Source organism: Ursus americanus, chromosome 14 (assembly GCF_024610735.1).
Source record: "Ursus americanus isolate L20-20 chromosome 14, mUrsAme1.1.p, whole genome shotgun sequence".
NCBI classification, from domain to species: domain Eukaryota; kingdom Metazoa; phylum Chordata; class Mammalia; order Carnivora; family Ursidae; genus Ursus; species Ursus americanus.
This window is the reverse complement of record NC_142140.1, coordinates 60,464,496-60,488,795: the sequence shown is the minus strand read 5'-3', so window position 1 is coordinate 60,488,795 and position 24,300 is coordinate 60,464,496. Positions and strand designations below refer to the sequence as shown.

The 24,300-nt window shown below is 45.7% G+C and overlaps 1 protein-coding gene across 5 annotated transcripts in view; it reads left to right on the top strand.

Moving 5' to 3' along the window:
* Positions 1–24,300, top strand: part of ANKFY1 (ankyrin repeat and FYVE domain containing 1) — a 76,771-nt gene that overhangs the window by 28,005 nt on the left and 24,466 nt on the right. For 3 of the 5 annotated variants that reach the window (XM_045804841.2, XM_045804842.2, XM_087867479.1), the window contains 7 exons: positions 8,361–8,496; positions 12,732–12,855; positions 13,759–13,908; positions 15,158–15,323; positions 21,023–21,227; positions 22,529–22,597; positions 22,813–23,012. In XM_045804841.2, coding sequence (XP_045660797.1) covers positions 8,361–8,496; positions 12,732–12,855; positions 13,759–13,908; positions 15,158–15,323; positions 21,023–21,227; positions 22,529–22,597; positions 22,813–23,012 — 1,050 coding nt within the window. Of the gene's footprint in view, positions 1–240; positions 472–8,360; positions 8,587–12,731; positions 12,856–13,758; positions 13,909–15,157; positions 15,324–21,022; positions 21,228–22,528; positions 22,598–22,812; positions 23,013–24,300 lie in introns of those variants that run through there. The other 2 variants (XM_087867478.1, XM_087867480.1) reach the window with 2 other exon arrangements.

The following is a 24,300-nucleotide window of genomic DNA, read 5'->3' as shown; positions in this document are numbered from 1 at the left end:
TGGTTTTGAATTTTGTCACTTTTTTTTTCTTTGTATCTACTGAAATGACCCTTAAGTTTTTCTCCTTTATGCTGTTAATATAGCGAATTACATTGATTTTTTCTATGTTAAACTAGCTTTGCCTTCCTGGTCTAAATGCCATGTGGTCACTGTGTATCGTCATCTAAGTTGTGGACTTTACAGTTTTCTCTGATTTATTTATTTGTTTGTTTATTTAAGATTTTATTTATTTGTCAGAGAGAGCACAAGCAGGGGGAGGGGCAGCAGAAGAAGCAGGCTCCCTGCTGAGCCCGATGTGGGGCTCAATCCCAGGACCCCCGGGATCGTGACCTGAGCTGCAGGCAGACGCTTCACCAGCTGAGCCACCCAGGTGTCCCAGATTATTTATTTATGATCTTCTGTCTTAATACAAGGATTTAAAGTCGCACGTTTCCCTCCGAGCACTGCCGTAGCTGCAGCTTGCAGATTCTGGTATGTTGTCATTTAGGTCAGGGTATGTTCTAATCTTCTTTGTGATTTTTTTGACCTGTGAATTATTTGAAAGTATGTTGTTTAGTTCCCAGATGTTTGGGGTTTTCCTAGATACTTTGTCATGACTAATTTCTTTTCTTTTTCTTCTTTTTTTTTGAACAAGAGAGAGAGCAAGTGCCTGCACATGGTGGAGGGTGGGAAGGACAGAGGGACAAGGAGAGAGAGAACCTTAAGCAGGCTCCACACCCAGCACAGAGTCTGACAGGGCGCTCGATCTCACGACCCTGAGATCATGAGCTGAGCCAAAATCAAGAGTCGAGTGCCTAACTGACTGAGCCACCCAGGCGCCCAGGACTAATTTCTGATTTAATTCTGTTATTGTCAAATAACATACTTCATATGATTTTGATCCTTTTAAATGTATTGAGACTTGTTCTACAGCTCAGCATATGGTCTATCTGGGTGAACATTAGTGCACTTGAGAGGAAAGTGTATTCTGTCGTTGCTGGTGATAGTGCTTTTTACATGTCCGTTAGATCAAGGTGTTTGATGATACCGTTCAGACCTTCCGTGTGTTTTCTTTTCCTCTTGTGTGTGTTCTGTCAGTGCCTTGAAGGGGAGTGTTAACCTCTCCTGTAATTTCAGGATTGTCAGTGTGTCCCTTCAGTTCTGTTCATCTTTGCTTCATATATTTTGGGCCTTGTCATTATACACATACACCTTTGTTATGATTTCCTAATGAAATGTGGCTTTTACCATTTTGAAGTGATAAAATTTATTCTGCTCATGCTCTGTGCCTTGAAGTCTGTTTCTAATAGGAGAAGTCACTCTGGTCTCCTTACGCTTACTATGTGTAGGGCATATTTCTTTGTCTTTGTTTACTCTCCCCTTATCTGTGTCTTTCTATTGAAACGTGTCCCTTGTGGGCAGCACATAATGAGGTCTTGCCGTTTTATCTCTCCTTTTTAAGTGGCGTGCTTAGACCACCAGTATTTAATGTGATTATTTTTATGATGAAGGCGACCATTTTGTTTTCTCTTTTTTTCTGGCCTTCTCATTTTCTTGCCTTCTTTTGGATAGTTTGGATATTTAGTATTCCATTTAGATTTTTTTAACAGATTTATTTATTTTTAGTGACACAGAGAGAGAGTGTGCACAGGTGGGAGGGGCAGAGGGAAAAGGAGAGAGTCTTAAGCAGATTCCACATGGGGCACAGCGTTCCACACGTGGTTCGATTCATGACGCTGAGATCACAACCCGAGCCAAACCCGAGAGTTGGCAGCTTAACTGACTGCCGTCCAGGTGCCACCCCACCCCGTTTTTTTTTTCCCCCAAGATTTATTTATTTTTAGAGTGAGTATTCCATTTAGATTTACTGATTTCTTTCTTTCTTTCTGTCTTTTTTTTTTTTTTTTAAGATTTTATTTATTTATTTGACAGAGAGAGAGAGAGAGGGAACACAGCAGGGGGAGTGGGAGAGGAAGAAGCAGGCTCCCAGAGGAGGAGCCCGATGTGGGACTCGATCCCGGAACGCCGGGATCACGCCCTGAGCCGAAGGCAGACACTTGAGGACTGCGCTACCCAGGCGCCCCTAGATTTACTGATTTCTTGACTACCTCTCTTTATTTATTGTGTAGTGATTAGGGCAAAGGTCCTCAACTTCAGCATTGTTGAAATTTTGGACTCTAAATCTTTGTTTGGGAGCCGTCCTGTGCATTGCAGGGTATCTACGCACGAGATGCCAGTAGCACTCCCCCAGTTCTGACAACCAGAAATATTACTGGGCGTCGTGAAGGGTCCCTTGGGCAGAATGGGCCCTGGTTGAGAACTGCTGCAGGGGTTATAGTATCTGTGCCCCTCACGTACAGAGTACTCCTAGTCTGTCTGTAGTCTGTGTTCTCTTTGTACTACGTCATGTAAAGTGTGAAACCTGTGCAGACCACGCGTCTGTATGGTACAGCTGTCACACGTGTTCCATGTACACGCCTGCAAAATCCCACTCGCCTCAGTTGTTCATGCTTCAGCAGACTTAACAGGATTAAAGTCATTTATTTATATTTGCTCATATATTTCCAGTTCTTTTTTCTTTGTCAAGATCCATGTTTCCTTCGTCCTGGAGAACTTCTTTAACATTTCTCACAGACCAAGTCTGTTAGCGACAGATTCTGTTCCCTCATCTGAAGGTGTCTTTATTTTGCCTTCGTGTCTAAGGGCTGTTCCCCTGGATGTAGACACTTGAGTTGACAGCTCTCTTTTTTAAGGAACTTTGAAAATGTTGCTCCACATTGTTCTGGCCTCTGGTTTCTGTTGAGAAATGTGCAGTCATGGGAATCTTCTGCCTTCTGGTCAGTTTTCTCTGGTTGCTTTCAAGACTTCTTATTTTACCTTTTAATTTTTAATCATAGTAAAATATATGTAACATCAAATTTACCATCTTAAACATTTTCAGTTGTTTACTAACGTCAAGTGTATTCACTCTGCTGTGAACTAGTCTCCAGAAGTTTTTAATTTTGCAAAACTTAAACTCCATACCCATTAAACAACTCCCCATTTCTCCCCGTGTCTAGCTCCTGACAAGTACTGTTCTGCTTTCTGTTTCTATGAACTTGACGGCTTTAATTACCTCATATCAGTGGAATCATACAGAATTTGCCTTTTTGTGTTTGGCTTACTTCACACAACATCCTCAGGGTTCATCGTGTTGTGGCAAGTGTCAGAATTTCCTTCCTTTTATTTTTTTTTTATTTTTAAGATTTACTTATTTATTTGAGGGGGTAGGGGCAAGGGAGAGAGAGAATCTCAAGCAGACTCTGCTGAGCACAGAGCCCGACAGGGGGCTCGATCCAGGACCCTGAGGTCACGACTGGAGCCGAAATCAGGAGTCAGACATTCAACCGCCGGTGCCACCCAGTTGCTCAGAATTTCCTTCCTTTTTAAGGCTGAATATATTCCGCTGTTGGCATATGCCACATCCTGTTCATCCGTTCGTCCACTGGTGGTACTTGGGTTGCTTCTCCTCTTGGCTGCTGTGAAGAATGCTGCTACGGACATGGCTGTGCAGGTATCTCTTCCAGATCCTGCGTTCAGTGTTTTGGATACATACCCAGAAGTGGAATTGCTGGGTCGTATAATATTCTATTTCTCAGTTTTTGAGGAACTCTCCTACTGTCTTCCACAGGGACTGTACCATTTTACGTTCCCACCAGCGCGTACGAGGGTTCCAGTTTCTTTGCATCCTCACCAACGCTTGTGATTTTCTGTTTGTTTTGATAGTAGCCTTCTTGTGGGTGCAGAGTGGTCAAGACTGTCTTTATGTTTAGTTTGTAGCGGTTTGCTTATTAGGCGCTTAGGTATGGATTTTATTCTTGCTTGGAGTTACTTGATCTTAAATCCAAAACGTCATGTCTGTCACCAAATCTGGAATGTTCTTGACCATCATTTCTTCAAATAGTTTTCTTTCTTAATCTCTTTATTCTCTCCTTTTTTAAAAGATTTTATTTATTTGAGAGAGAGGGAGAGCACGCATGAGTATGGGGGAGGTGCAGAGGAAGAGGGAGCAGCAGAACCACCCTCCCCCCCTGCTGAGCAGGGAGCCTGACTCAGAGCTCAGTCCCAGGACCCTGGGATCATGACCCGAGCCAAAGGCAGACAGTTAACTGAGTGAGCCGCACAAGCACCCCTGTTCTCTCCTTTTGAGACTCCAGTGACACATACGCTAGACCTTTATTTCTATCCCACAAGTCTCCTTGAAGTTCTTTTTTCCCTCCCAATCTTATTTTTCTCTCTGTTCTTCAGATTGGATAATTTCTGTTGGTCTGTCTGCAAGTTTGCTGACTTTTTCTGTTGCCATTTTCGTTCTGCTGTTGAGCCCATTGAGTTTTTAGTTACATATATTGTATTTTTCATTCTGTGATTTCCGTTTGTTCCTTTTTCAGTTTATATGCTGAAAATTTCCGTTTTTAGGGTTTTACATGTGTCTTCCTTTACCTTCTAGAGCATAGTTACCCCAGATGCTTTCATGTCTTTGATAAATTCAGTATCTGGGTCATCTTGGGGTTAGAATATGTTGTCTTCTGCCTTGAGAAATGGCCACATTTTCCTGATTTTTTCCTATATCAAATGATTTTGTATGTGTCCTGGACATTGTGATTATGTTCTGTGGACTCTGGGTCCTTAATCGTCCTCTGGGAAATGCTGGGTCCCTTTAGATTCAGACTGAGAGCTGTTTCCCCTCCCGTGGGTAGTGGCTCAGACGGCACAACAATTCTTGAAGCTAGGCCGGACTCTCCCATACAGGCGCAGCTCAGAGGTGAGCCTGGGCCCGTGTGGGTTCATACACAACATGAGGAGCTCTCCCTTGCTCGTCCGCTCCCCCGGACCCCTCTTCCTGGTGCACCTGGCCAGAAGGTCAGAGTTTTGATTGGAGGTTAGGCATCTGCGTGGTCATCATACCAGTGTGGGTCCCTGGCTGGGGTCTGTGCTCAGCGTAAAGCCGTAGAGGGAAAACACGGGGCAACTCATCCAGGACCGTTGCTTCTGCACGTTTTCCTCCCTCTGCAGTTGAGCTACTTTTGTGTACTTTTTAGAATCTTCAGGTACTTGGTTTTTGGTGCTCTGTCTAGAGTTTTTAGCTATGACCAGTTAAAATAGGATGGGTTGTTACCCTGCCGTGGCGGAACTAGAACGTCTGTCCTTTTATTCCTTTTTGATACAGGGATGATTTAGAAGTATGGTTTGGGGTTTATTTTTATTTCCAAGAAGTTATAGTTAAGGGCGCATCCTTAAAATGACTAAAGAGCATGCTTTTACTGATGAAAGATGCCGTCTATCACGATTTTTCAATTTTATGAATCAGAAACTTTTGTGTAAAGTAAATGAGGAAAAAATAGTTGGAAACTTGAAGACAATTGAGTTAAACCAGAGTCATAGTAGGATATTCAAAATACTTTTTCAGTTTTTTAGGTTAACTATAGGATTTAAGTAACAAAATTAATTTCCTCAGTATGTTTCGTTTAATGGCTAATTGCCTACCGATAAGTTTATTCCCATTTTTCCAAATGTCTTATAAAACATTTTTTAAAAATCAAATTGAAACAACAACTGGAAAGCCCTGGCCAGACAGAAAATCTCAAGTTCTCTACAAAGTGTGGCCCTGCGCACCCTGGACAACTGTGAAGTCAGAAGTTGGGGTGATCCCTGCAGTCACGGGGCTTTGCCAGCTTGTGTGCTGGGCTGCTGAGGGGTGCTGCCTCTAGCTGCAGGTACGCCGCACGGGTCGTGGAGGCCGACTGGCTTCACTTCTCAGAGTCCACTCCTTCGCGTCTCCTCCTGGTTTACAGGCTTATCGACTTGTGTGCGTAGATCGGAAGCAGGAGGCTGCATGATTCGCCTGAGAACACACGCCCTCCTCCAGGCTTGATGCTCTCTGCCCACCTCGTACCTGTGGCTGCTTAGTTGCAGTCTCAAAGTGAATTTATGTTCAGTATAGTTTGGAGATGAAGGGAAGAGTCAAGGCAGGAGTGGGGATGCTTGGAGATCACTTGAACTGTACTGCATTTGAAATTTTGAGGGCTCCCCGGAAATCCCCGCTGATCATGGTTTTTAAGAAAATTATTTAGGTTTTTTTATCAGTTGTCAGGTTTATTGATTTGGATAATTGAGGGAGGGTTATTAAAAGAAACCAGCCAAATTTTAAAACGGAATCAGGGGTGCCTGGGTGGCTCATTTGGTCAAGCATCCAACTCTCTGAGTTTTAGCTTAAGTCATGATCTCGGGTCCTGGGATCAAGCCCCACGTCAAGCTCCACGCTCGGTGTGAAGCCTGCTTACCAATTCTCCCAATTCTCTTTTTCCTTCTCCCTCTGTCCCTCCTCCTCTTAAAAAAAAAAAAAGTCAGGAAAATAAAAAATAAGCCCAAAGAAAAATTAGTTATAGATTCTACCAGGGTTAATATTTTAGTATATACGCTTCCAGTGTCTCAACAGATAGGGCACCTGGCTGGCTCCTTGGTGGAGCATGTGACTCTTGGCCTTGGAGTCGTAAGTTTGAGCCCCACGTTGAGTGTAGAGATTATTTAAAAAAAAAAAAAACTAATAGTCTGTTTATGGCCATAGCACCCTGACTGTCCCGAGTCTCGTGTGATCTTAGAAGCTTAACAGGGTTGGACCTGGTTAGTATCTGGTTGGGAGACGGACACAAAGCTCTGTGTTTGTGTGTATATATGTGTGCGTGCATACTCATACACACACATATGTATACACGCACACATAGATCTCAAAAAAATGAGATCATGTAATATATGTATTTCTAGCCCTTTTTTTTTTTTTTTAAACCTGCTATATAGTGAATATCTTTTTAGGTTGATTATTCAGACCTAAATAATTTAAATTGATGCAAAATTTTCCAGTGTGAGTATATAGTATAATTATTAGCTTACCAGTATTGGACTCTTAAGATTTTGTTCCAGTTTTTTATTAAAAATAATACTGTCTTGACTATCTTAGTATATATATTTCTGTGTATTTGCTGAGTTATTAGGCTAATAATCTACATGTATAATTGGTGGGTAAGAGGCTATGTACTTCTTAGGAATCTTTGAGAGACAAAAAATGTATCCTAGTTTTGTGTTTGTAGTTACTAGTAAGGGTTACTGAACATTTTTAGTTGTCTTTGTGAATTGCCATTCAGATCTGTTGCTCATTTTCCCATTGGCTGTCCCTGTTTTCATGTTTATTTGTAGGATCTTTTCACTGGAATGTAAACTCTTTGTCATATGTTCAAAATATTTTCCCCCAATTTATTTGATTTACACCTTTTTTTTTTTTTTTTTTTAAAGAGAGAGGGGTTAGGGAAGGGGATGGGGGAGAGGGAGAGAGAGAATCATAAGCAGGCTCCACGCCACTGTGGGGCTCGATCTCATAACACTGAGATCGTGACCTGAGCTGAAATTGAGAGTCGGACACTTAACTGACTGAGCCCCCCCAGGCGCCCCTGGACTACATCCTTAGTAGTTTGCTTCTCTTACTTACCACCCTTTGCAGAACTTTAATTTTTTAGATTAATGCTTAATTGCCTTTTTTTATAATAATTTTTTATTATGTTAGTCACCATACAGTACATCCCTAGTTTTTGATGTAAAGTTCCATGATTCGTTACTTGCATATAACACCCAGTGCACCATGCAATACGTGCCCTCCTTAATACCCATCACCAGCCTATCCCAATCCCCCACTCCCCTCCCCTCTGAAGCCCTCAGTTTGTTTCCCAGAGTCCATAGTCTCTCATGGTTCATTCCCCCTTCTGTTTACCCCCCCCTTCATTCTTCCCTTCCTTCTCCTACTGATCTTCCTGCTATTTCTTATGTTCCATAAATGAGTGAAACCATATGATAATTGTCTTTCTCTGCTTGACTTATTTCACTTAGCATTCTCTCCTCCAGTCCCGTCCATGTTGCTGCAAATGTTGGGTAATCATTCTTTTTGATGGCTGAGTAATATTCCAATGTATAGATGGACCACATCTTCTTAATCCAGTCATCTGTTGAAGGGCATCTCGGCTCCTTCCACGATTTAGCTATTGTGGCCAATGCTGCTATGAACATCGGGGTGCATATGGCCCTTCTCTTCACTACGTCTGTATCTTTGGGGTAAATACCCAGTAGTGCAATGGCTGGGTCATAGGATAGCTCAATTTTTAACTTTTTAAGGGACCTCCACACTGTTTTCCAAAGTGGCTGTACCAACTTTTAATTGCCATTTTTGATGGCTGCATGATATTTCTTTGAGTTGAGGGTATCAGAATTTACTGTTAGCCTAAAGTTTTAGGGATCCTGAAGCAGGCTTAAGCGTGTCATTGGTGCTTTGTTTTCAGTGTCTGTCTTTCCTTAACCAGATGCTAACCCTGAGGTGACGCGGACGATGCTCCGCTGGATCTACACGGACGAGCTGGAGTTCCGAGAGGACGACGTGTTCCTGACCGAGCTGATGAAGCTGGCTAACCGGTTCCAGCTGCATCTCCTCAGGGAGAGGCAAGTCACAGCACTTCTGTTCCAGCCCTCACACGGTGGTGGCTGAGCTGGAGTTACGCCAGGCTCTGGGAAACAGCTGCTTCTGCTGATGTAAATGACTTTTGCAAGGTGTTTTTTTACAGGTAGTAGTGGGGGGAGAATTTTATCTCCCTTGCTCTGTGTTATTTTGTAAGCTAAATTTTGCCAAGGCTTTTAGGTATTCTCTTTTCTTTCGCTGATTTTTTTTTAAACCTGGGATTACATAATTGTTTGAGCTGATAGACTGAGTATGAGCTCATTCAGGTTATAGTGTCCAAACCCTCAGCTTTCCCTCCAGTACGACCTCCTGTGACATTTATTCTACTTTGTGATGTGATATATGTACCTGGGTGAAGTCCTTGCTCATATTCTGTTAGGAACTCATTGATGCCTGAGTTAGTACATGAGAGTACGGCTCACTAAGTTTCACAGACAGTGTTTCTGAGCTCTTACTGCTTTTTCGGTTCCCAAGGAGATAGCCTGCTGTGTTTTTTTATATTGCATTTTCTCGGTTGCTCTCCCAGGTTGGCCTTCCAGAGCAACAGAAAACAAAATGTTACCCCTTTGGTATCATTGAAATTGCCCTTTGGTTTCTGTTGGGGATGTGGCCCTTGGTGGTCAGTTTGGTTGGCATTGGAATGTCTTTTACATCATTTAGTGATCTTTTGTATCCCCTTGAGTGCTGCTGCAGGAGTGGCTCTTCTCCTGGGTGAGTGAAGGGCTGGTTTCAGCCAGCAAGAGGTCCTCCCCTGTTCTGTTGGCCTCAGAGAGCCTGGAGCTGCTTGCTGTTTCCACCGCAGGGCTGGTGTTCACCGGCCCACCATGCCCCACCATGCCCCGCCATGCCCTGCGTGAATGAGTACACAGGTTCCTCTTAATGCTCTATGATTGAGGTCAGCTTGAGTGCATTTTAATATCTAAATACAATTAAAAAAAAAACACCCAAACAGGTCTAAGATAGGTAGGCACATATAGTATTCGGTTAGCAAAGCTAGCTTCACTGTAGAGGCCTTGCTGTGAACTCTTTGGTTGGTTTGGGTGAGTGTGTGAACCGTCTGGGTGAATTGAGTGTGATTTTAATTAGATTGAATACGATTTGTATCTTTTCTTTTTCCAGATTTCCTGAGCTTTTTTCCATTGACCTTGTCAAACTTGCTTGTAAATTAAATTGCTTTGATAAAAATGCCCTGGGGTTGGAGTAGTTTAGGTAATTGTAATCTGTGTAATGGATTCTTTGATTAAAATGTTTATTGACTGGTTAGGCTTCTTAACCATCAACATTACCAGATGCTCAATTTTGTACTGTTGGGTGTGGGCATTAAGTTGTTGTCTGTCCTGTTGGGGCTGGAAGATACCCAGGAGTGGGGGAGGGGGTGGGGTGGTGTCAGACGTCGCCTTTTTAAAGGTGGCAGAGCGCCCCCTGCTGGGTGCAGGAGGAATCGCACATCCGAGATTGTGAAGGGCTCTGTCCAAATGCGTGCAGGTCAGCTTGAAGCACGTGTCACTCAGTTTGTAGTGTCGGGATCTCGGAGGTTTGGGGATGCTATCACCAATTTGATGAAAAGGAAGTTTTTTGGGTAAGTATTATCAGAAAGATCCTTTTTAAAAAAAAAAAAGAGAATTAGTAGCAAATGCTAAACATTGACAGTTACTGTAATAGTTGTGTTCCCGGTTATAAAAATAAGCTCAGCATATGGCATTTGGAAAATGTAGAATAATATAGAGAAGAAACTCTGTCTGTAATTCAACCACTGTTAACGTTTTGTTGTTTGTCCTGTCAGTATTCTTGCACACGGGAGTGATACTGAAGCTAGACAGGAGTTCGTGAGATGTTTAATATATGCTTGATTTTGTACTTTGAAAATTTTTTTGTACATCTGTATCCTTTTAGTGCTCTAAAATTAAAAACACTTATTAACGACCAAATTCTTTCAGAGGAAAATCAGTCTGTCCTGCTACTGTTGAAAGAGAAGATAAGAACTAAGAATCTGAATTTTTAAATGACACGGTCTTCTATGTAAATATAATGTAAATGTAAATTTATGTTATGTAAACCATGTCAGTTACTAGTTATACGCTTTCCGAATAGTGAATGGCATTCTTGCGACCTCAGAGTTAGGTGAGAATGAAGCGTCTGCCAGTTGTAACAAAACATCTGTCTTCAGGACACACATTTGAGTATCTTGATACAAATGTCATTTGGCATTGTCGATAAAAGTGCTTTGCACAGGGCTCTGCAAACGTGAGTCAGGAGTCCCTGAGATAGGACTTTAGAATCCAGTACCTGGGTGTCTGTCATTGTAAACTTGAGAAGTGTCATGCATGTAAGCAGAGGGCTTTTCTCCCAGAACACTCGGATTTCATAGCCAGGTCACGATCACTTGGTCGAACATTGCTCAGAAATAAGCACTGTTGCCCATTACAGTAACTTAGGAGACACTGTAGCAGTTTGATTTACATGTGCCCTATGGGCGATGCTCCCTTACACCACCTTGTCTGTGCTACTTAGAAACAAAGGACTTAGGCATCAAACGGGCGCCTGCCTTGACTGCTAGATGGAGAAAGGAGTGCAAGATTGTCACTGCTGCCCCTAAGGTCTCATTGGTGTGCTGGGCTGTACTGTGGGTGTCCTGCGGGAGCTTTGTTTCTCATTCTTCCCAGGTTGTTACGACTTCCCTCCTTCCTTCCCCGTCTCCCTCCCACACGCATGGCCTTTCTCTGTGAGCCACACCTCACCTGCTAAAACTGTGAATTACCTGCTAGTCGATCATTTGTTCTCACTGTAGTATGAGACCCATCATGTTGGTTGTACACTCTGTGGCTGCCTTGAGAAAGCCCTCAAACTGACACCAGTTACAGACCACATGCTGTGCAGGGTTCACTTAGCTTCCTTTACTTGAAAAGCCCGCAGAGGTACTCTGACCCTCTGAGCTAGGTAGAGCACTACCCTTACTATCCGGAGGCAGAGACGGGTCACAGAGTTCAGTGGGTCTCCATTCCGGTCTTTCTTACCTCACACGGCAGTGCTCTCAATGCTGTTCTGCCCCTGTGATCAGAAAAGGGTTTCAGTGGGAGCTGCAGGACAGACGAAGCAATAGTGGGCTGCCTCTGTGACGCCCTTGGAAGTGAGCCTCATTCCTGGGGAGCTGTGCAGGCAAGGGGGTGGAAGGACCGTGCCACTGGCCTCCTTCCCCCCAGTCCCAGTTCTGCAGAGGCTCCCTGTGGCCTCCAGGAGTTTAGAGTCGACTTGTCAGTGCTGCATCTCCTAGGCTAGGTTGTGTATCGGCTCTGTGTCGACAGGGGCCTGATGGCCTCTGTGACACACTGGGTGCTTTCTGATCAGTGAGTGTGAGAGTCTTGTGGTGGTAGTGCTTGTTCGCAGACTGTTCAGACATCCGTGGAGGCAGTTTTTCTGACTGGGTATACTCTGTAAAGTTAGGGACGTATGTATTCTACACAGTGTGTGTACTGGAGTGTGCTGCAGGTGTAGCGGGTGTGTACTGTGTGTGTACCGCGTGTGTACCACGTGTGTACCGCGTGTACTGTGTATGTGCTGTGTGTGTACCACGTGTGTACTGGAGTGTGCTGCAGGTGTACCGCGTGTGTACCGTGTGTGTACTGCGTGTACTGTGTGTGTACTGTGGGCATAATGGGTGAAACTCAGTTGTGTGTCTACATTTTCTAGTGGGTTTTTAAAAGTCAGCTTTATTGTGTGACAATTCACATGCCATACAGTTCACCTTTGGGAGAACTTTTCGGGGATGTGTATTTATTGAGGCACACATAGAGCCTGTTATTTGCAGCTAATTTGAAGCCTCACTGGTGGCATAACAGAGCTGTGCTGGTGGGAACTGCACTCGTGTTCTGTACAGTTAAATATTAAAGGGGTGAATTTGACCTATTATGTGTTTGATTTTGCAGGTGCGTGTGTATGTTTAGTGTTTCGTGGAATTATTTATAACTCACTTGGGGGTTATGCTTAACGTGTTTATTTAGAGGTTATTTTGATTCTGACCAGAACGGTCGATGCGGTATATTACAATTCTTGTACTTTTAAAATATGGTAGGTCAGCTGTAAATTGTTCCTGTCCTCTGCTTACCTTGTACGTTAGTGTTATTGGACACAGACCGCCAGTACACCAGTTACAGCTGTGCTTTGTTCATTTATGAGTCTGTTTGTCCTAATGACACTGTTCATCACTAATATGCTCTTGCAGATGTGAGAAGAGTGTTATGTCTCTGGTGAACGTGAGGAACTGTATTCGCTTCTATCAGACTGCAGAGGAGCTGAGTGCCAGCACACTGATGAACTATTGTGCAGAAATTATTGCCAGTCATTGGGTGAGTGAGAGATTGAGGGGTGTGAGCAAAGCACCCTCACGGCAAGCTAGAGACCTGGGCTCGGGCGTGCTTCTGTGGAAAGACCTCTCTGGCTCCTACTTGCGCTAGGTGACCTGTGAGATTCTTCCAGGCTCTAAAAGTCTCATTCTGATTTCAGAGTAGAGAGGCAGAAGGTAGTTCAGGTTAAGAAACAGGCTTGGAACGAAGGGACACCTGTCTGCCCCCTTAGTCTGCAGAAGCTGCCTGTGGGCCTGAGGCGCTCCGCAGCGCTGTGTCCGGGCGTCTCCATGCTCTCCGGCATGTGGAGAGCATCGCTGAGTTTCCATTTGCCCTTTTTTGGAAGTATTCATGATAAAGAACGATTTTTCCATTTCTTTGTCATCTTTGCATTTTAAAAAATCACGTCTAGTGCTATGTTTTATCACCCAGTTTCTGCCAATTGTTTTGTACTTAACATTGTGAGGAAAGTTGTCTAAAATAATTGGATTATAAAGAATTGAAATCGGAGTGGCATTCTTTCTGCTAAGATATGTAGACATTTAGAGATTTGCAGTAGCAGAGACCACCTGTTACTGGAGGGGGGGACTCACCTCTGGAACTGCCATCTTTGTAGGGGGTTAGGACGCCATTCCCCCTCGGAGGGTTCTAGCGGTGTCCTGGGTGGGTGTCAGTGATGCTTTCCCGCTTCAGAAGCACAGCAGGGCTGCAGTGGACAGTTCGGGCTCCGGTTCCGGGCTCGGCCACTCCCTCCCTGGGCAAACCCGAGCAAGAGTTAGGTGGCCCCTCCGTGTTTACCTCCTTCAAGGGTAAACTGGAGATGGGGAATGTTAAGACCTTTAAAGGGCTTCTTCCCGAACGTCTGTTGTCATTGCTGTCGGTGTGTGGATCTGCTGTGCTCCTCAGGACGACCTGCGGAAGGAGGACTTCAGTAGCATGAGTGCCCAGCTATTGTACAAGATGATGAAATCCAAGACCGAGTACCCGCTACACAAGGCGGTCAGAGTAGAGAGAGAGGATGTGGTCTTCCTCTACCTCATCGAGATGGACTCGCAGGTACTGTCACTGCGTTCTCCCCAGACCGCACACTGCTTGTTCTTCTCTAACATGCCCCTCACGCCCTCTGCGCCGTCACCGCGCGGCCTCTGATGTACACGCGTCTACGCGTGGTGTGTTCAGGGCAGTCTAGCTTTTTCTGTTATGCTCCGCAAAATCCTTCCAGCCTCTGCCCATCGACCGTTTCCAAAGCCACTTCCGCGTGTTTAGATCGTCGTTGGAGCAGTACCCGACTTCCAGGTACCAGAATCTGCTCTGGTGCTCTGTTGCTGCTGCAGGAAGTTGCCACGAACCTAGTGGCTAAAAACACAGATGCGTTCTCTGTGTTGTAGGTCGGCAGGGTAGTGCAGGCATCGCCCGTCCACAGTTCAGCTCGGCGGGTGTGTTCCTTTCTGGAGGCTGTAAGAGAGAATCCATTTCCTGGTCGTTTGGGGTATTGGCAGAATTTACTTCCTTGTGGTTATAGGACCGGTGTCCCCATTTTCTTGCTGGTTCTCAGCTAGGGACTCTTCTTGGCTTCTGGAGGGCCCACATTCCTCCCTCTTCTGGGCCAGAGACGGGGCATCAAGTGCTCGCGTCACATCTCTCTGACCTGCTCTTCTGCCTCCCTCTTTCCCTTCTAAGGACAGATGTCATTCGATGGGTCCCTCCTGGATAATCCAGGCTGCGTTCCCTCAAGGCCTTAACCTTAATGACATCGTGAAGTCCCTTTGGTTGGGGGTGGTGGCACAGGTTCCAGGGACTAGGACATAGACATCTTCAGGGGCTCTTCCTCTGTCGACCACACTGCCCAGTGAAGAAATGCAGTTGCTCTTGACAGAGGAGAGCATCGCGTGCTTTATCCTGGGTGTCCAGCGTCCGGAGAGACATCACGTTGTGCAGGGAATTAGAGATTAAGCCACAGTCTTTTATGAAAACATTAGCTGTTTCCCATCAGGCTCTGACCCTCAGCCCTGGCCTTTGTGCTCCTACAGCACTGTCTGCATTTCCCTCTTGGTCCTGTATTGTCTTCCATGGTGTTTGTGTCTGATCTGTGATCCCATTAATTCTTTGTTCCTGAAAGGCGTGTGCCCTGAGGAGGCCTGAGAGAGGTTTGTGAATTCATTGGGATTTGGAGAGTATACAGTGTTCTAGCACTAAAATTTGGTATTCGTATAAAAAGATGCTATGTAAGGGTCCAGCTGGGGGAGATTACAATCAGTTGTATTCTCTGCTGGCTGGGTGCTAATTTACAGATTTATCTGTGCAGCTCCCTGGGAAGCTGAATGAAGTGGATCATCACGGAGACCTTGCTTTAGATCTAGCCCTCTCACGACGACTGGAGAGCATTGCCACCACGCTGGTTAGCCACAAGGCAGATGTGGACATGGTCGACAAGAATGGCTGGAGCTTGTTACATAAAGGAATCCAGAGAGGTAGGAAGAAGTATGCTTTGTGTTTTTCTTTGCGGGCAGTTTTACTTTAGTCTGGGGAATTTTTGAAGATTCTCTGACCCTGTTGCATATTTTTGGAAAGCTTTTTCAGTCTGCACATAATGCAGAATCTGTGATCGGTGGGTGGGAGGAGCCAGTGGCCCTTGTGGGGTCAGCGGTGCCCCCGGAGGAAGGACCTTGGACTTGAAGCCGTTGACACGCATCGCTTTCTCGAGGCCTTGTGCCAGGAGGACTTGACTTTTATCGGGGACTGTAACAGAGGGAAAGGGTCAAAACCACACACATTGAAACACATTCTTGGGTTCAGAATTTTCCCTGGTGCAGGGTTAGACTTCTGTCATGGCAGAGCAATAAAGTTTCATTTTGTTCTTGGAAGGTTATTTGAAGTTGTAGCTGTATTTTGAGTATGTTTTTGTTCATAGTGGGAAGAATATGGAAGTGATAGAATTCAGATCAAAACATTTTAATCTTAACTTTTCAAGGGGAAAAAATACTAGTCTTTTTTGTTTTATTTTTCCCGTGGCCTTGTTAATTCTTAAGTCCCAGAGGGATCCTGCTTGCCTCTACTTCGCAGTAGTCATAATCTGACAGGGGGAGAAGCTGTCTGGAGGCAGAGTTCCAGCATGGACGACAGCTGTCAAAATGCCAAAATCTTCGTTTTGTAGATGACCTGTCTGAAGTACTTGGCCAGGGCTCCGTTTTTGTTTACATGTGGACAACAAAGACAGAATGTGCTGATTGCCGCACATCTGAATCCTGTATATTCACCCTTCCAGTCATGCGACCGTCATTGTTATGCTGTAGTATTGTGCTCCTGTTGTGCTGTTACACCATCACCCTTACACTTACTGTCGTCATTGTACTGTCATTTATATATGTGTTCTCGGATTCACAAGTTGCTCCTACTTGGTGGAATGTAGTTACTTCAAATATGGTCCTGTTGCAGCTGTGGCTTTGCTCTTTTTGGGCAAAGGTTTAATATAAACATCCCTCAAAGCCACGTGGTAGAGTGTGAAGCTTGCTGGCTGGCGGAGAGGAAAGTGTTGCTCGTCATCGGGAAGGAACTCCTTGGAGCATGTCCGTGTCGGGAGCAGATGCAGTTCCCAGGCGCCACTCTGCACTGTGCAGAACCGTCGGGTACTTAGCGCACTGGGTGTGCGCGCGGTGGGAAGGTTCCCACCACATGGGGAATTATTTTTCCCATACTGTGTGGTGTCTGAGATGTTTGTTTTGGAAACAGATACACTTGTTACTAAAAAAAAATCTCAGAATTCTATTTCTTTCCTCTTCAGGAGTTAAGTTCTTATGTGTGGTGAGAAAGCATCTTTGATGAGTTATTAAATATTTTGGTGATTGCTTAGTTACGAGCGTTGCCAAGAATTGGCGATGCATTTTTGATGCTTCTTTTCAGGCGCTTTCTGAGTTGGTCCATTGCCTGCGAGCCTGTGTGAGCCAGTGTGGGAATCATCGTCTTGACGGCTGCTGGCTCTGGAGAGCGGGGCACGGTGTGGTGGACCGAGCACTGGCGTTGCACCTGCTCGGGGGCCTTAGATCCGTCGCTCAGTCGCCACTGGGTCTCCTTTTCCTCTTGTGCAGAGTGGGAATCCTTGCCGCTTTCCGGTGATCCCAGCACGTGCCGCGTGGTGACTGCCGGGTGGTAGGGCCAGGCCCCTGCTGCCATGCCACCACCAGCTCCAGTTCCCACAGGGCTTCTCTCACTGTTCCTTCTTGACCTTGAGCCGTCAGGCTGTGGACCTTCCTAAATGATTAAATAGAGTAACGTATTTGAAGCCCATTGTAATTTGAGCAAAGATCTTTGTTATGTGAGATGTGGGCCTGGTTCTGATGCCCAGTAGAGTCTGTGCCAGTTGGTTCTGTGAAGAATGACATAAGCAGCCAGTGTCTGTGGACGAGTCCACGGGAGGCAGACAGGTGGCCAGAGGTCTGGGCGAGAAGGCGACTCCTTGCTGTTTACAAACACTTGGTGATCAGCCTTGACCCTGTCATAATTGTTGCAGTGGTTCTGCTCACAGCTTGCAGTCCGTTCACAGACGGTGCCGCCGCCTGGGGCGGCACGAGGCCGGCTGTGTTCGTGGTGAACGTCCCTGGGGTCCCTGCGCACAGCCCTGCTGCAGAAGCTGCACTCAGGGGAGAGTAGATGCGAAGTTTAGGTTCGATGTTGGCGTCGTTAGGGACACATGGATGTGGACAAGTCATGATGGTGGTGCCTCGTTTACCTGGCAGTGCCGCCAATGAGGTTGATGGAGTGACCGACTTCTAAGCACCAAATAGTTTTTATTGTAATTGTTTTTGTAAGATGTATGACTTTTCTTATTGACAGAAACTATGAATGGTGCTTTTGGTGTTTTCCATTCTCTCCCTTTGTTCTGCTCTTTGATGGCCATTGTCTTTTCCCTCTAGCTTGTGTACCCGTAGGCTTTCTTTTCATGTAGAACATCTGCAGTTGTCAACTTCCAGTAATTCCTAAATAACTTTTTGTGTGGGGTGCGTGTATTTATGTGCATATATACGTATAAGTAAAACCAAAATCTCTGGCTCTTATTAATCAAGTAAGTCTAATCTAAAAGCTATAATTCTTTTAAGGAGGCTTAAGATAGAAAGTGGTTTTTTTAATATCCCTCTTCCATCCCAGTTCAGCCATTGGTCGGTTGTCCTGTACCTGTTTCTCTTTTTTTTTTGTACCCGTGTCTGCGGACAGTCTTGCCTGGTTCATCTTCCTTAGCTGCAGTGCACTGTAAGCTTTCCATCAGGCTGTCTTATTTTAGCTTCACTGTGTTTCTGTCTTAGTTTGGAATATGTGCTGAGCTTAAAGGTGTGAAACTATATCCCACGTCTCCCCCAGCATCGTAGACATCAGTCTTTTCATTTTTAAGGCCCACTGTCCCAGCAATCCTGAATTTTCTTTCCACTTCCAGAATGTAATTGGCTCGCTTTGGAATACTGTATTCTGCTGTTAATGTTTGTATATACTCGGTCTTAGACCGAATCTCTGTGGGGTTGCTCCTGCCCCGCTGTGTATATGCATATCAATAGCAAAGGCCCGGCCCGGCCTGGCCCCCAATGTGCATACTACCTGTTGCTTTTCAGAGCTCTACCGATATCCTGTTGTAAAGAAATCTGATTTTTTGTCCTTTGCGTGTGATGTTGGTAAAGATTGCACTTTCCCCCAGACTCCAGGAAAAAGCTGGGGGCTAAAGAAGGGTCTGGTTAGAGAAATCTTAAGTTGCCTAAAGTCATAATTGATTGGAATTGGAGCCAGTCTGTTGAAGTGGGATCTCATAGCCTTGACCAGTCAATCCGTTTCTTCCCAAACATCTCCTGTTTTCTATAAGATAGTGGCAGGTACAAAAATAAATCAGACGTGGATCAGTCGGCGTCTGAGTGGCCTGTGGTGGCCTGAGCACCTCCACGCCAGAGCTTCCCTTCTCTGGCAAGATGGTCCCTTGGGAGAGAGTACAGAGCCCTGTGTCAGGCTCTGCACTCAGTGGGCAGTCTGCTTGAGGGTCCTCTCTCTCCCTCTCCTGCTGCCCTTCCCCTGGGTCCTGTGTGCACTCTCTCTCTCTCTCTCTCTCTCTAAAATAAAATCTTTTTTTAAAAATGAGCTTAGGAATACAGATAACAGACTTGGGAACTTTGCCTCTCCCGAAATCCTAAGCCCTATTCTAGATGTCAAGACTGCAGAAGCGTAGTTGAAGATGAATGATATTGCAAGATATAAAAGGAAATTTCTCATAAGTGACGCTGAAAGGAGAAAATTGTCATCTGGAGGTTGGGATTCAAAGTCGCGTCCGTCTATCTGCAGCACTAACAGAATTAGGAACAGACGAGCATGTCCGGATGCAGAGACCAGAACAGATGAGCTATGGAAAGAACACCGCTGCCTGTGATCTGTGTAGCAAAGAAGTTCTGCAGCACCTCCGACAACCTGGCGTCTGTCCCGAGACCGGCCGCACGCAGGAGACTAGGACGTCCGCGGTCACGGCACCCGCAGAGCAGCAGCTGCCCCGCACTTGGGGGATCTGCCAGCTGGAGAAGGATGCGATTTGCAAGAAATTTATCCTGTAGGCCTTGGTAAAGCGGAGACAGGATCTACAGAAAGTACCTCTGAATCCCAGGTGTACCCTTGGGATGACTTAGCGAAGTGCTGTGTCTCACCCGCCAGAGTTACACCTGGCCCGGCCAGGGGAGGGAGGTCTGCTCCGGGAGACTTCGCTGCATTGAGCTCAGCGGGGCTGCCCGGAGGTCCCCACAAGAAACCACTGCCTCCCCTCCAGCTAGACAGCACGCCTCGAGGCAGCCATCATGCTTTTGTAACTGGGGGATTTCTTTGTTAATAGTTCATTATCTTACGATGCATTGCCATTCTTGCCTTCTTTTCTTTCTTTCTTTCTTTTTTTTTTTTTTTTAAGATTTTATTTATTTGAGACAGAGAGCACACGCAGGGAGGGTGGGGAGGGGTAGAAGGAGAGGCAGACTCTCCGCTGAGCTGGAAGCCCGACACAGGGTGATGTGGGGCTCCATCCCAGGACCCTGGGATCATGACCTGAGCTGAAGGGGACTAAGCCACCCAAGCACCCCTTCTTGCCTTACTTTCTTAAGAAATGTTAATTTTATGTGTTGTGAGTGTTTTTGCATGCTTTAATTTGTAAGTGGAATTAAATCCAAGGAAAATTGAATTTTAAGTAACCTTACAGCAGATTTAATTGCTCAGTCCCTATCATCTTCCAGGTTAATTTGACAAGCACACTTTAACTGCTTGTCCACAAGTGTTTTTGGCGTGAAATTGTCAGATGGCTTGGTTCTGAATTTAGCCTTGTATTTTCAGAGCTGTGCAGCTTCAGTATCTTTATGTAAACTTAATTCTCGGCCTTTTGTCAGGATGTCAAGGTAGTTTCTGTGTTTCCTCATACAGAGCACTGTGAATAGTCAGAAACAGGAGTTTGAGCTGTCGAACTGACTGGATTTTGTGTAAGGTATTCAGAATTAAGCTGGTATTTGTGAGTAGGCCCAGGCAGACTCTTGGCACCTGTAAGGGCTCCGAGTTCGGGCAGTGGAGGGGACTCAGGAGGAGGCTTTGTTTTGACAACCACTTAATGTACCATGCGGAGTTTTTGTGAAGAGTAGCGTGTGCAGATTCTTTGTTCAAATATTCAGCTGAACACTTCTTGTTGAGACTGTTATGTTTGTCCGTATTAGATGGAGAACACTGAATCAGGATAAACGGATCAGACAAGGTCATACTGAGCAGGTGTAGCAGGATGGCGGTAAGAGGTGCTCAGGAGCAGACCGTGGGCCGGAAATGAGAGAGGGGCAGCGACTGTGTTGGGAAGGAACCTTGAAACCCTCTTTGAGAGCTGACGACTAGGAGAGGCCTGTGAGCATGGAAGCCTGGCACTTCAGTAGTGATGTTGAAGTGAGGGGCGGGACTGATGAGAAGACACAATCAGAAGTGGAGTGAAGCCTTTGGAATTCAAGTGTGTGACTTCGTTATCTTGATGATGAGTTTCCACTTACAGGTGTCCCAGGGGTTCTGCTAAGACATGCCCAGTTGTCCCCTCTTCTTTGTCTGCAGTTACTGACTTTCTGAGGAAGCACCGGCCAGAATAGCTTGCCCTGGTATCGTCATGGGTGACCATTTTCTCTGTTGTTTCTTTTTCAAGGAGATCTCTTTGCTGCCACCTTCCTCATTAAGAATGGGGCCCTTGTCAATGCTGCTACGTTGGGTGCCCAGGAGACACCGTTGCACCTTGTGGCCTTGTACAGTGCAAAGAAACACTCGGCAGACGTGATGTCTGAGATGGCCCAGATCGCAGAGGCCCTTCTGCAGGCTGGTGCCAACCCCAACATGCAAGACAGCAGGGGCAGGTAAGTGGGGTCAGACGGCCTGCTCTTAGCGCTGTTTCTGGAATGGTGTTTTTTGGTGGCACATAACTAGCAGACAGGGGCTCATTATTCAGTCTGATTCTCATTGAAGTCACAGACATTGGTTTGTTAGACAGATGAGAGGCATCTGGGGAAATCATTTCCGTGCTGGGAACTGAGGTCCATGGATTTGTAAGCAGTTTCTGTCTTGTTCCGGTGCTCACTGGTCCAGCTCCTCCAAGGGAACTTTGTCCTGGCATCTTTGTCAGCTGGTGGGCTACCGTGAAGAAGGGGTGCACTCCATCTTAAGACAGTCTGTTGTGTTTCCGTGCGGTCTGGTTGTTGGGAAGTTCTCTGCACTAAACCCAGTTCTCACTACGCGTGAGTCCTGCAGCTTCCGTTGGCGCTCTGCAGAGCGTGCGTCTTCCCCCGCAGCACCTCTGACAGCAGTTGTCGTGTTCCTCTTGCCTCTTCCCAGAAGTACCTTGTTGAGGATCCCTTGTGGTTTAGAGTCTACGAAAGGGCTGTGTCTCTTTGGGGCAGCAGTGTGGGAGGCACAGAAGGGGACCTCCAGCAAGTGGGACCCCCTTTCTGTAGTCACAGCTCAGTATTTTATAGCTTAGAAAAGCCTCTCATGAATTAAGAACAGAGTTCTGTGCAGTTGTCAGAATAGGAAAATAGATGCGTGTGGAAGGATTCTGCAATTAATATGGGTCTCTGCGAACTCTCATTATCACATGATAATTACTTTATTTCCCCAAATAATTGCATCCTTTTTATCTTCTGTCGAATCTTTAATTTGACTTTCTCCAGCTGCAGCACCCACTGGCAGCAGGTGCCTCTGAGATGGGTGCCGGCCGGGGGCGGGGGGCTCCTTCAGGGCACGTGAGTGCAGGGCAGTCAGAAGCCCCTTCCGTCGGTCCCTGCCTGTGGCCACGCTGTGTTTGAGCATAACCCAGAGTTACAGGAAGACAAACATTTGTTTCCAGAATTGTGGAGGCGCGATGGGGAAAGCAGGTGTACGCGTGTAGCAAGTGCTGTTTAAGAACATGAGTAGATACTCAGTGTCAGCGTTTAACCGGAGAGTCTTTTATGCATCTCTTCCTTTTGTTGGTTCTTGTCCTTTTGGCCACCGGTTAAGTGGTGACATAGAGGCAACTCCATTTTCGTTCTTTGATCCTTGGTCGTGATTTTGGAAAGCTGTGTGCCAGGACGCAAAGAGACACTGGTGCAGGAACGGGGGTCTTGTGCGTCGTCCTGGCCCGCGCCTGTCCTGGGCTGACCCTCTTCTCTCTCGTCCGTAGGACTCCCTTGCACGTGTGCATCATGGCCAGGAATGAGCACGTGTTCAGTCAGCTGCTGCAGTGCAAACGGTACGCACGTGGAGCGGTGGGAAGGCGGTTGGGAGGGTGGGATGATGTGTGAAAAATTACTGTTTTAAAATGTCTCCTAGTGCTGTAAGTTTTAGTGAGTAAAAGTCAGGTGAAAAATTGTCATTGAGAACGTGTACAAAGAGAAGACGAGGCCGTTGGCACTGCAGTGTCCGCAGAGGGTTGTACGTGCTACTGGCCTTGCTGCCGCATTTCAGGCTGGATCTGGAGCTGAAAGACCACGAGGGCAGCACCGCTCTGTGGCTCGCAGTGCAGTACGTCACCGTGTCTCCTGACCACTCGGTGAACCCCTTCGAAGACCTCCCGGTGGTGAATGGGACGTCATTTGACGAGAACAGCTTCGCAGCCAGACTCATCCAGCGAGGGAGCAACACGAACGCGCCGGACGCCGTCACAGGTAACACGCGGGCCCCCCAGAGCTGGGCTCAGCGTTTTTACCGAGAAGTTAGAAACCGAGTGGCATAGGGTTATGAGAACTCGTCTGTGCTTTTCACTGTCGTAAAAGCCGGGGTTATTTTTTTAATCTTATGCTTTAAGAACTTCAGCCAGACTCCGAGTCTGTCAGGCAGAAACACGTCCATTTACTTGGTGCAGCGGGCTTCGGAACCCCTTCTACACTCCTAAAAATTATATCCCCAAGAATTTTGATTTTGGTGGGTTATAGCTTCAATATTTAACATTTTAGAAATTGAAACTGAGGCATTTTTAAAAGATGTATTAATTAAGTCAAAAAATGACAGACCATTATATGTTTAACATGTAGCATTTTTTATGAAGAATGATGTTCAAACCAAGATTAGTTGGAAGAGTGACTGGTTTCTTGTATCTGCATCTGTATTCAGCCCTTTGAGAGGAGTTGTGTCGGTTGAACTATGTGAAGAAAACCTTCCCTCGCACGGTCTGCAGCTGGATGTGTGTTTCTTAGGTTCCGTAGCAAGCAGAATTGACCACGTGATAGTTCAGAGTCATTTGCAACGTGGAGCCTGAGCCCGTATCAGGAGCTCTCCATACTCTGTTGTATGAAAACCCACGGTCCGTGGACCTTTTCTCCATACATGATTTTATCACATCATGACTTGATTATCTGAAAAATACTGGTTCACCACTGATCTCATCAGAAAACTCTCCCAGTGTTGATAAGCTGTCAAATTGCGGTTTTGGATAAAAGTTTTCCAAAATTCTGATACTCACTTGTAAGATCCAAGTTCTATCATTCGGCGCAAATATTGCCAGTTGTTTTTCTTAAAGAGATAGGCTCACGTTGTGCATTTTCAGGAAGATGTCTGTAGATACTCATGCTTGAATAACCAGTGTGTTAATCAGTCCTTCTTTCATAAACGTGGTGTTCCACGAAGAAAATGGCCGCCTGAACAGTGGCTCTCGGGCCTTTCCCAGAGACGGCTGCGAGGCTTCCTTGCGTGGCGGACGCAGTTTGCTCATGCTACTTACTTTGTCACACAGACATTTATCTTATTTTATGTATGTATTTCTTTCTTTTGTGCTTTTTTAAAATCAGATTTTTATTAAAGTCCTAGCTGTTTTCTAAATGAATATCCTTTTATTGGCTTTTCCCAATTACAAATGAAATGTCACACAGAGCTCTAAAAGGACAGGTACTCGTTGGAGTTTAAGAACTTCAGTAATTTTTGCTGCTTTATCAAGAAACTGCCCTGTTTTGGGGTGCC